The sequence below is a fragment of the Chiloscyllium plagiosum genome, chromosome 21 (assembly GCF_004010195.1).
Source record: "Chiloscyllium plagiosum isolate BGI_BamShark_2017 chromosome 21, ASM401019v2, whole genome shotgun sequence".
In the NCBI taxonomy this organism is placed as follows: Eukaryota; Metazoa; Chordata; class Chondrichthyes; order Orectolobiformes; family Hemiscylliidae; genus Chiloscyllium; species Chiloscyllium plagiosum.
Genome location: NC_057730.1, coordinates 54178838 through 54192011, shown reverse-complemented (window position 1 = coordinate 54192011; position 13174 = coordinate 54178838). Strand labels below are relative to the sequence as shown.

Genomic DNA, 13174 nt, shown 5'->3' with positions numbered 1-13174 from the left:
GAAGCGGCAGATTCAAACCACTACAAATGCCGGAGGAAAGATCACAGAAGCGCTTCACAGGAGGCTCCCAAGCACTGAGGATGTCACCTAGACAGGGGACGAAACGTCTGCAACACAAATTCCCAGCTTGGCGAACAGAACCACAACAATGAGCACCCGAGCTACAAATCTTCTCACAAACTTCAAATCATTTCACATTTCATTTAAAACATGACCACCTCTCACTAAAGATCTCATCATATCACAAATGTTTTGACACATTAGAAACAAGTTTGATTTTGAATTAAACTCATTAATCAGTGTTATCTTGGAACATGCTTAGAACACTAAATCAGCTTTGTGTGGCTAAAACTTACGATTCGTAAAGTTCACGTATAATGAATTGTCATGGATAGGAAAATGTTTTATTCACAAAATATGAAGTCAGCATTTATTACTCACCCCTAATTGCCCTTGGAAGGGTAATGATGACCCACTTTCTTGAAACATTGCAGCCCATTTGTGCCTGTACACCCATTGTGCTGATAGGGAGCGAGTTAAAGCATTTTAACCCAGCAACAGTGAAGAAATGGCAGCACTGTTCCAAACCGGCAGATTGGATTGCTCGAAGGGATTTTGCAGATGGTGGTGTTCCTGTATCTGCTGCCCTTTGTCCTTCTAGATGATAAAGGCTAGAGATTTGGAAAGTGCTGCTGAAGGAGCCATAGTGAGTTGCTGCAGTGCATTCTGTAGGAAATATACACTGCTGTCACTTTGTATCAGTGATGGGAGTTGGTTTAGCTCAATTGGCTGCACAGTTAGTTTGCAAAACAGTGTGATACTAACAGCATGGGTTCAATCTCTGCTCCAGCTGAGGTGACCATGAAGGATCCTCTTCTCAACCTCTCCCCTCATCTGAGGTGTATTGGCCCTCAGGTTAAATCACCACCAGGCAGCTCTTCCTAATGAGAGAGCAGCCCTATGGTCTGGTAAGACTAAGGCAACATCCATAGGAGTGAATGGTTAAGGTGGTGGATGGGTTGCCAATCAAGTGGGTGGTTCTTTCTTGGTTGGTGCTGAATTACTCAAGTATTGTTGGAGCTGCACTCATCCAGGCTAGTTTAGACTATTCCATCACTGTCTGCTTTGTGCTTCATTCACACATTGAAAAGGCATTTTGGAGTCAGGAGATGAGTTACTCACTGCAGAGTTCCCAGAGTCTACCTGCTCTTTTAGTCACAGTATTTATATAGCTGGTCTTTTTCAGTTTCCATCCAATGGTACCACTCAGGATATTGATAATACCATTGAATTTCAAGGGGATTCTGCAAAGTGAAGAGGATTATGGATTATAGTCTTGTGGGAGATGGTTGGATTCTTTGTTGCAAATGGTTATTGCCTGGCTCGTGTTACTTGCCACATATCAGCCCAAGTTTAGATGTTGCTCAGATTTTGCTTCATTTGAACATGGATTGCTTCATTATATGAGAAACTGTGAATGGCTGAATAGAGGATAATAATCCCTGGGGAAAAGACCTAGTTTATTTATGATTCGGAGATGCCGGTGTTGGACTGGGGTGTACAAAGTTAAAAATCACACAACACCAGGTTATAGTCCAACAGGTTTAATTGGAAGCACACTAGCTTTCGGAGCGACGCTCCGAAATCACCTGATGGAGTGTTGCTCCGAAAGCTAGTGTGCTTCCAATTAAACCTGTTGGACTATAACCTGGTGTTGTGTGATTTTTAACTTTGGACAGCTATAGACCTCGCCATGATCTCATGATGTTTACCAGACATCCTTATCAGCTATTATTGGGTTTTCACAATGCACCTTATTCAACCACATTCCAGTACTGCTGACTTCTGCACCTGTTATTTAATCTTTCCTGCTAACAGGCTATGGGCTTCTTCCGACTATCTAAGACTGTCTGTCTTCGGGATAATTAAATCCCTTAAAGTCTCTAACATTTAAAACTCCAATTTTATATATGTAAGTCTCTGTATTACAACGTGTGATTACAATCACTTAAAAGATCTTAACTAATGTGAATCACTCTTTTCCTTTTCTATCCCATATTAAACAGCAAACTTTAATTTAGTTTGCAAAAGGGGCTTCTATAAGTTCCTCTGAAGGATGTCTCCCTGTAAGCAGTGGCTGCATCTTTGCTTCTTTTTATTAAGATTCCATTGTGCGATTTTTACGAGATGCTTTATGTTTTATCCCTAGTTGCTGTAAGTACGAAGGCCACAATCCTGTTTAAATTACTGTTTCAGCTAACCACCTTCTTTGACCATTTTTACATCAACTAAAAACTATGGAAAGCCATTTTATGTTAACCAAGTACAATGGTCCATCCTAACACTTCAAAAGGGGAGGGAAGAATTAGAGTGTTAGTAATGTTTATGTCTGGGGAAAGATGTAAAGTGGCCGTTGTAAACTTTGATAATGACAGTAGTCTTCTTTTCTAAATTTATTCCTCACAGTTTTATTTCATCTTTGCCTTAACATAACCTATTCTTAAAAGCTTACATGATGTCTGCTATAGTCACCAGGTTAGGCCCAAGTAAAGAAAGGTTCCTACTATTCTCTATTGTTATTCTACTTTTATTGCCCATCCCTAATAGCCCAGAGGGCATTTATGAATCAACCACATTGCCGTGGGTCTGGAGTCACATGTAGGCCAGACTAGGTAAGGATGACAGATTTCCCTCCCTAAAGGACATTCGTGAACCAGATGGGTTTTTCCGACAAACAACAAGGATTCATGGTTATCATGAGATTTTTAATTCCAGGATTTTTAAAAATTGAAATCACATTTGCTGTGGTGAGATTTGAACTTGGGTCCCCAGAACGTTCGCTAAATTTCTGGATGAGCAATTGAGCGATAATACCACTAGATCATTGCCTCCCCCTTCCTCACCATTGCTTGAACAAAAGCAGTCCTAAATTTTCAAGTCTTCATATTTGTATTTGCTCATACCAAATGGCATTCTGGTGAATCTGCGCTGTACCTTCTTTGTTGCCTCAACATGATTTCTGTACTTAATAATGTGTGAAATATTTTAGCTAGAGTGTTCTAAGTATTACCATAAAACTGAATATTCCACTTGTTATTGATCTCAAGCACTACAGATATTGCTGTTATTGCTTTGTTAATCTGAAGTCTGAAATCTTGCTGATCTTGTTCCATTCAAAGCTGTTTTGTTTTTAAACCATAGTTTGTAGTCTTAATGAACTCACATGAAATTCTGTTTACCATTTTTTTTGCCAAATCCATATTCTTGTGTCATCATAGTTCCTTTTGCCCTTAAGACTATTTATGTTGTCTTCTATTTTAATGATTTCTGCAAATTTGGATAGCACTCTTTCTAACCAAGGTCTCTGTCTTTGGTGTGTGCAGAGAGCAGAAATGGCCACTGAACAAAACCATGGTGGAATACTGCTATCTGCTTCCAGTCACACTGAGGATCTGCCCTTCTAATCTTTGTTGCTTACCTCTAACTTGTTTTAATGTAATTTTCTATTCTGCTCCACAATCTGTGCTTCAGTGTTCACCACTCTTCAAACCCCAGTGAGAAAACCTTTCAAAGGCTTTCGAAAGTTCATGAACTCAAATTATTCTGCATCCCCCTCCACCCAGAATAAGATGTTTTGAGCATTTGGCTTTTATTTTTCCAAGTTAGTTTTCTTTATCTTTTGAAAATGTGCATTATCTCAGCCTCTTTGCAGTCCTCCAGTGCACAATCATTCTCAGTTAGACTTCTGGAAAATAATTGGCGAAGTGAAATACCAGTGTTTCTGGCTGAATAACTTGTGACAACTGAAAAGGAGTTATTTTTGTATTGGTTGTGTTCTCAGTACACCTTTTAACATAAGGTTTGCTTCCTCAGATGAACTACGTCAAGCTATTGTAGCCATGATGAACAGAAAAGATGAATTGGAAGAGCAAAACAGGTATTGTTTGATCTTCATGCAGTGAGTTAAGAACATATTGATGGATCAGAGCGTAGCTTTTCAGTAATTTCTGACTTTTGCAAATGAACTGAAACACTAGAGTCTTTGGTAAGATATTAAAACTTATTTCTGTTCTCTTTGTGTATTCATAAAATTATATTTCCTGCTTTGACTGAAATTACAGAATATTGATATTGTACTCTCTGTTTAAATTGTATTTGCTAAGGACTTGTAGATACATGTTACAAAATGTAATCATTTTGCTTAATACATTAAGCAAGAGTAGACCACATGGCCCATTGAGCTTTGCCTTGCCATTAAGTACAATCAAACTGATCATGATTTACAACTTTACTTCTTTCCTCACTCCTCATGTCCGTTGATTTCCTGAGAAACCAAATATCTGTCTGTACCAGCTTGAAATATACTCAACAATAGAGTATCTACAACCCTCTGAGGCAGGGGATTCCAAATTCTCAACCTTTTAAGTGAAATTATTTCTCAATTCAGTCCCAAATGATTGGCCCCATATTCTGAGGCTGCACTCTGGTTTTAGATTCCTCAATTGTTAGAAACAATTCCTCAAGAGTCTGCCCTATCAAAACACTTTAGAATCTTTAATATTCACATCTGATTCTTCCAAACTCTATAGAAAATAGACTCAATTTGCTCACCCTATCATCATAGGACATTACCCTCATGCCAGACATCAATTTAGTGAACTTTGCTATAACATCATTAATGCAAGTATTTCCATCCCGAAGAAGTTATAAATCTGTACGCAGCTTAGTACATCACAAAATCTAGCTTTCCTTCCATTGACTCCATCTACACTTCCTGCTGCCTTGGGAAAGCAGCCAACATAATCAAAGACCTCAGTTATATTATCTTCCATCAGACAGAAAATATAAACATTTGAAAACATTTACCAACAGATTCAAGAACAGCTTCTTCCCCACTGATATCGGACTTATGAATGGACCTCTCATATATTAGAGTTGATCTCTCTCTGCATTTTCTCTGTAGCTGTAACACTATATTCTGTATTCTGTTCTCTCACTCTGATGTATTTATGTAAGGCATGATTTGTCTGGTTAGCTCACAAAACAATACTTTTCACTGTATCTTGGTACATGTGACAATAATAAATAAAATCTGGAGATCAAAACTGCCCAATGTTAAGCAGATGTGATCTCACAAAAGCCCTGTGCAATAAAGAGTACAATTTAAACTTTGTGCTTCACTGGTGAAGTTATTTTGTCATTATACAATTACATAATTTATTTTCATGATCCTTGGATCTGTTGATTCTATTGGAAGAATTTGTTTTTACATGATATGTTAGCAACTTTAATGTATCTGTAGCTGCTGCTAAAATGCATAAATGTTTAAAGTTTGTGAAATGTTGAGTACGATTTTCCACTTGTGTCTTGGATTCAGGAAGTAAAATTGTTTTCGCAAATGTAATGTAAACCAAGTGTAGAAGGTTGGGGTTATTGGAGATGACTACAGAGGTATGGACTATGGTGCCCAGCTCCTTTTGTCCCCCCACTATTAAGTGAGTGGGCAAATCTTGATAAATGAATTTCAACATAGTTATGTGTGAGCTTAGTCATTTCTGACTGATAAAAAGATTTGTACTAAAAACTAGGAATAGTGGAAATGCACAGTGATTTAGGGGTTCGTAGACAAGTAAATTGTAGTACCCTGGTATGAAAAGGAATCAAAACAGTTCATGAAATGTTGGCATTTACAACTAGAGCACTAGACTATAAAGGGGAGGATGTTTTACAACAGCTGAACAAAGCTGTGATTAATCCATATATTAATGCACCTCAAAAACAACATTGATTTTCTGAGAAGCATTGTGCAGATTTATTACAGTGTTACCAGGAATTCCAAAGGTAGTATTATGAAGAGAGGTTACATAAAGTATGACTGTATTCCCTGGAATATAGTAGGTTAAGAGGTAATTAGATTGAGGATTTTATGATTTTAGAAGGAAATGATTGGATAAATAGAATTTATTTTTGCTGGTTTATGAGTCAAGTACAAAGCTGTTGTCCATGAGTATGAAATGTTTATTACTGATTGAGTGTGACAAGTACCACCTATTGTAATAATGAGGATCGGTGGGCAGAATAACTAAGGATTTTTAAAGAGTCAGACCTAATAGCAGGTCGTTTTAATATCTCTAATGTTGTCATAAGGGTATGGGATACGTGTAAATAGTTGCAGAGATGCAATAAACTATATCTTGTTTACTACAATGGACTCTTCTAGTTAGCTTGGAAGGTGGCTATCCTTATCCACACCAGATCATGCAGGCCTTGGTCAAAAGTACACCTAAAAGGTACTAGTGGCAGCAAGGGGACTTTTATGGACCAACCCAGACATCCCTCAAATTATATTAAGAAGGTAGCCTAGACACTTACTTTTTGTTATTTTAAAAATAAATGCCAGGTGCTGTGTTCCAGGTGCAATTTGATTTGTCAAATTACTTGATGTTAAGCGAAACACAATTACTCAATTGCGATTGTTAAAACATAAAGAAAGAGGAATTTGGAATAACTTAACTCTGTTGAAACACTTAGCAGGATAATAGATTATTTTACTACTAAACAATGACTGTTACTGATTAAATGTTCCAACTTGGTTGCATCCCATAAACACATCCTTGGCAAAAAATAGTTGTCTCACATACAGTTCTTCAATCTCGGTGGAAAGAACATCAAAAGACAATTCTGAAAGAGAGTGTGTAGCAGCTGGGACAGTTTCATGGTCTTCCAATCCTGCTGAGACCCCAGCAATAACTGCTGAAAGTTAACTAAAAATCCTGGATCTGTGAGAACTTGACCACACCCACTCAGGCTGTTTCTATTGTTCCAACTTGAAAATAAAAACCCCAAGGCCTCACCAATTGTTTATCTTCTCAAGACTGCTTGACACCTGTCCCCCATTCTCTCTCTAAAATAAACCAGGACAAAACACACCTTTATAAAACCACAGGGACCAAAGGCATATAAAATCCAAGACCAGCCGTTCTGCACAGAAGTTAGTAAACATTTGAAATTTGAAACTGTGGTGGAAGAGTGGAGTTAATTTTCAAGAAAAGCAACTCCATTAATGAGCAGATAGTGGGATACTTGCCAGAATGCGCTGAGCAACAGGGGTTGAAATCCCATGACGGCAAATGGTGAAATTTAAATTATGAGAAAAGCTATCCTAATGACAGCGATGTAACCGTATTCTCCCATTGTGAGCTCACACTTCCAGTTTGCAGCATTTCACTCCCATTCTGCTTCTCTCTCTCTCTCTCTCTCGCGCTCTCTCTCTCTCTCTCTCTTGCTCGTCCCCCCCCCCCCCGTATCCCTTGTTGTCCCTCTCCCAGTCTGTCTGTCTGTCTCGCCCCTCGGCAGGATCAAAAATTGTGCGACCAAAAATATTTTTTCTTTTCGCAAGGTTTACTGGACAGAAACTGAGTTGGAACACTTGTTTGCTTTTCTTTTAAACTCATGATCTTGGAGTCAATGAGGACAATTGAATTGGCCACTGTCATTTCAGATGAAATTATCTGACTTAGAGCAAAGGTTCAAACCTGCAACTTCTGTAGTTTATGTGGACGTTTGCTACATTTTGTCAACGATATAGAGGGCATAGGTTTAGGGTGAGGGGGGAAAGATATAAAAGAGACCTAAGGGGCAACTTTTTCACACAGAGGGTGGTATGGGTATGGAATGAGCTACCAGAGGAAGTGGTGGAGGCTGGTACAGTTGCAACATTTAAGAGGATTTGGATGGGTATATGAATAGGAAGGGTTGGAGGGATATGGGCTGGGTGCTCGCAGGTGGGACTAGATTGGGTTGGATATCTGGTTGGCATGGACAGGTTGGACCGAAGGGTCTGTTCCGTGCTGTACACCTCTATGACTCTATGTGTTTACCACTGAAAATCAAAGGCATGCTAAATTTTTGTCTAGTCCTACTTAATGTGGAAATTACCTTTTTGACAGCTCCTGAGTGTTCAGAGCATCTGCAATATGATAAGATCATGCAATTATTTGTGTAATTTACAAATGTCAGGAAAATGGTAAATGTCTTTTCTTTCCTGGATTGTATACAACTTTTGTTATGGTTTTGGCACTGCTTCCTAGCTTGACATACATGATTCTTCTTTGTAAAATCTTATTTATTACACTTGTACTGTTTAAAAAGAACATTTGCAGCTAATTGCTATTATTCAGTTTCAATTATGTACGTTGACAGTAACTGGGAGAAGGAATCTTCATTTATGTTGTTGCCCATTCACTGCTTTTGTGTAGAGAGTCATAGAGATGTACAACATGGAAACAGACTCTTTGGTCCAACTTGTCAAGATATCCCAATCTAATCTAGTCCCACCTGCCAGCACCCGGCCCATATCCCTCCAACCCTTCCTATTCAGATGCCTTTAAATGTTGCAATTGTACCAGCCGCCTCCACTTCCTCTGGCAGCTCATTCCATACCCGTATCACCCTCTGCATGAAAACGTTGCCTTTAAGGTCTCTCTTATATCTTTCCCCTCTCACCCTAAATCTGTGCCCTCACCCCATGAAAGAGATTTTGTCTATTTATCCTATCCATGCCCCTCATAATTTTATAAACCTCTATAAGGTCACCCCTCAGCCTGAAATGCTCCAGGGTAAACAGCCCCAGCCTGTTCAATCTCTCCCTATAGCTCAAATCCTCCAACCCTGGTAACATTCTTGTAAATCTTTTCTGAGCCCTTTCAAGTTTCACAACATCCTTCCAATGGGAAGGAGACCGGAATTGCACGCAATATTCCAACAGTGGCCTAAACAATGTCTTGTACAACCGCAACATGACCTCCCAACTCCTGTACTCAATACTCTGACCAATAAAGGAAAGCATACCAAATGCCTTCTTCACTATCCTATCTACCTGCGACTCCACTTTCAAAGAGCTATGAACCTGTACTCCAAGGTCTCTTTATTCAGCAACACACTCTAGGACCTTAGCATTAAGTGTATAAGTCCTGTAAGATTTGCTTTCCCAAAATGCAGCACCTCACATTTATTTAAATTAACTCCATCTGCCACTTCTCAGCCCATTGGCCCATCTGATCAATGTTCTGTTGTAACCTGAAGTAACCTTCTTCGCTGTCCACTGCACCTCCAATTTTGATGCCATCTGCAAACTTACTAACTATACCTCTTATGCTCGCATCCAAATCATTTCTATAAATGACGAAAAGTAGAGAACCCAGCACTGATCCTTGTGGCACTCCACTGGTCATAGGCCTCCAGACTGGAAAACAACCCTTCACCACCTCTGTTTTCCAACTTTGAGCCAGTTTTGTATACAAATGGCTAGTTCTCCCTGTATTCCATGAGTTCTAACCTTGCTAACCAGTTTCCCATGGGGAACCTTGTCAAACGCTATACTGGTGTCCATATAGATCATGCCCACCACTCTGCCCTCATCAATCTTCTTTGTTACTTCAAATACATGATTTCCCACGCACACAGCCATGTTGACTATTCCTGATCAGTCCTTGCCTTTCTAAATACATGTACATCCTGTCCCTCAGGATTCCCTCCAACAACTTGCCCACCACTGATGCCAGGCTCACTGATCTATAGTTCCCTGACTTGTCCTTACCACCCTTCTTAAACAGTGGCACCACGTTAGCCAACCTCCAGTCTTTCGGCACCTCATCTGTGACTATCAATTATACAAATATCACAGCAAGGGGCCCAGCAATCACTTCCCAGTGTTCAAGGCTACTCCTGATCAGGTCCTGGGCTTTTAACCATGTTTGTGCATTTCAGGATATCCAGCAATTCCTCCTCTGTAATATGGACATTTTTCAAGATGTGTCCATGTATTTCCCTACATTCTATACCTTCCATGCCCTTTTCCACAGTAAACACTGATGCAGAATATTCATTTAGTATCTCGCCCATCTCCTGCGGTTCCACACAAAAGCCACCTTGCTGATCTTTGAGGGGCCCTATTCTCGGGTCGGGTATGTTTTGGCGCCGATCATTTGGCCCTGCCATTTTGGCTCTAAACAGTTTTGGCACTCATTACTTTGGCACTGAGCTGTTTTGGCGCCAATTCAGAATTAAAAAAAAGTCTTGTTTGGTTAAAGAAGAGAGGATAACTAACAACCCGATGTAATTTTCTCAACTAGCAAGGGTTGATAGCCAAAGCTGTAATGACACACTGTAGATTCAAATCTCATTTTGTAATCATTTTCTCATTTAACAATTGTTAATAGTCATCTACTACCTTGATGATACTTAAGCCCTTTTGTCTTCACATTGGAAAGCTGTAATACAATTTTCTTTCTATTTTCTTGTAAAGCCCATAACAGAAATGGCTGAAAACATTCTAAGCAAGAGAGACAAACCAAAATTTTCACACGATGGTTATTTATATGTGTTTGATAAATGTAGCAAATTGTAGAAATTTGTTTTTATGATGAATAGGTTAAAAATAATGAATAAAAAAAATTAGATTTATTTCTTAAAATGCAATAAAAACAAATTTCTTACGGGCTCTACAAGACTTTTTTTTATTCTGAATTGGCGCCAAAACAGTTCAGCGCCAAAGTAATGAGCGCCAAAACAGTTTAGAGCCAAAACGGCGGGGCCAAATGATCAGCACCAAAAGGGAGGCGTCAAATAGTCCCATTCCACCTATTCTCTCCCTAGTTACCCTTTCGTCCTTAATGTATTTGTAAAACTTCTTTGGATTTTCCTTAAACCGATTTTCCAAACCTATCTCATATCCCCCTTTTGCCCTCCTGATCTCCCTGTTAAGTATACTCCTACTGCCTTTATACTCTTTAAGGACTCACTCAATCTATCCTGTCGATACCTGACATATGCTCTCTTCTTTTTCTTAACCAAATCCTCAATTTCTTGAGTCATCCAGCTATAATACAATCCCAATAAGGTGATCATCTCTTTCTTATTTCTCAGTTCAACCCAAATAATTTCCCTGGATGTATTTTCGGGAATATCCTCTCTGAGTACAGCTTTAATGCTATCCCTTATCAAAGACGCCTCTTCCCCCACACCTCTTGCCTCCCTTTCTGTCCTTCCTGTAGCATTTGTATCCTGAAACATTGTATCCTGTTCATCCCTGAGCCACGTTTCAGTAATTGCTATGATATCCCAGTCCCATCTTCCTAACCATGCCCTGAGTTAATCTGCCTTCCCTTTTCGGCCTCTTGCATTAAAATAAATGTAGTTTAATTTATCAGTTCTGTCTTGTTCTCTGCTTTTTCCCTGCCTGCCCTGACTGTTTGACTGGCTTTTGATATCAACTGTACCTGTCTCAGATTGATCTCTTTCCTCACTATCTCTCTGGGTCCCACCCCCCACCTTAATAATTTAAATCCTCCTGAGCAGCTCTAGCAAATCTCCCTGCCAGTATATTAGTCAAGTATATGGTTGATCAATCTTGAAGCAAAATACATTTTATTCGTACATTATAGTTATGGAGTTAAAGAATCATAGAGATGTACAGCACGGAAACAGACCCTTTGGTCCAACCTGTCCATGCCAACCATATATCCCAACCCAATCTAATCTAAGCAGCTGGCCCTTATCCTTCCAAACCCTTCCAATTCAGGTGCAATCCGTCCTTCTTGTACAGGTCACTTCTACCCCGAAAGAGATTCCAGTGATCCAAAAATGTGAATCCTTCTCCCATGCACCAGCTCCTCAGCCAAGCATTTATCTGCTTTATCCTCCTATTCCTATCCTCACTAGCTCGCAGCACCGGAAATGCTCCAGATATTATTACTCTTGAGGATCTGCTTTTAAAATTCCTGCCTAACTCTCTATATTCTCCCTTCAGAACTTCATCCTTTTCCCTTCCTATGTCATAGGTCTCAATGTGTACAATGACCTCCTGCTGGTCCCTCTCTCCCTTGTGAACATTCTGCATCCTCGCTGAGACATCTTTGATCCTGGCACCAGGGAAGCAACACACCTTTCTGATTTTTCGCGTCTGGCCACAGGAACTTCTGTCTGTGCCTTGGATTAGTTAGTCCTCGAACACAATTGTTCTCTAGTATTTGTGCTGGGAGAGAGCTTTTTCTCTGCTATGTGATTAATTTAAATTCAATGGCCTAGTGGTATTATTGCTAAACTATTAATCCAGAAATGGAGCTAACTTCTGGGGACCCAGGAATAGTAGAATTTAAATCCAATTTTTAAAAAAATCTGGAATTAAGAATCTACTGATGCTGTGAAACCATTGCTGATTATCAGAAGAACTCATCTGGCTCACTGTTGTCCTTCAGGGAAGGAAATCTGCCATCCTCACCTGGTCTGGCCTACATGCGAGACCAGACTCTCAGCAGTGTAGTTGACTCGCAGTTGCCCTCTGAAATGGCCGAGTAAGCCACTCAGTTCAAGCGCAATCAGAGCAATAAATGCTGGCCAACCAGTGTGCCATGATTAAATAAAAAAAAATCAAGCTCTGCACAATTATGTATCAGAACATAAAATGTAAAAGTCAGTGTTATGGACCAGACCAAACCCCATTAAAATATATTATGAAGACAGCCTAGACCCTAACGTTTTTCTTCTTTTGAAGGCAAGTGCCAGGGGTTTCTTTCTGGTTGCAATTCAATTGGTCAATCTTGAAGCAAAATGCATTTTATTCGTACATTATAGTTGTGGAGTCATAGAGATGTTCAGCACGGAAACAGACCCTTTGGTCCAACTCGTTCATGCTGATCAGATATCCTAACCCAATCTAATTCTACCTGCCAGCACCCGGCCCATATTCCTCCAAACTCTTCCTATTCATATACCCATCCAGATGCCTTTTAAATGTTGCAATTGTACTAACCTCCACCACTTCCTCTGGCAGCTCATTCCACACACGCACCACCCTCTGCATGAAAAGGTTGCCCCTTAGGTCTCTTTTATTTCTTTTCCCTCTCACCCTAAACCAATGCCCTCGAGTTCTGGACTCCCCCACCCCAGGGAAAGGACCTTGTCCATTTACCTATCCATGCCCCTCATGATTTTATAAATCTCTATCAGGTCACCCCTCAACGTCCGACTCTCCTGAGAAAACAGCCACAGCCGATTCAAACGCTCCCTATAGCTCAAATCCTCCATCCCTGGCAACATCGTTGTAATTTTTTTCTGAACCCTTTCAAGTTTCACAACATCCTTCTAATAGGAAGGAGACCAGAATTGCACACAT

General features: G+C 39.8%; 1 protein-coding gene across 1 annotated transcript in view; it reads left to right on the top strand.

The window, feature by feature from the left end:
* Window positions 1-13174, top strand: part of snx29 (sorting nexin 29) — a 495640-nt gene that overhangs the window by 117438 nt on the left and 365028 nt on the right. The window contains exon 11 of the mRNA XM_043711094.1: window positions 3874-3937. Coding sequence (XP_043567029.1) covers window positions 3874-3937 — 64 coding nt within the window. The remainder of the gene's footprint in view (window positions 1-3873; window positions 3938-13174) is intronic.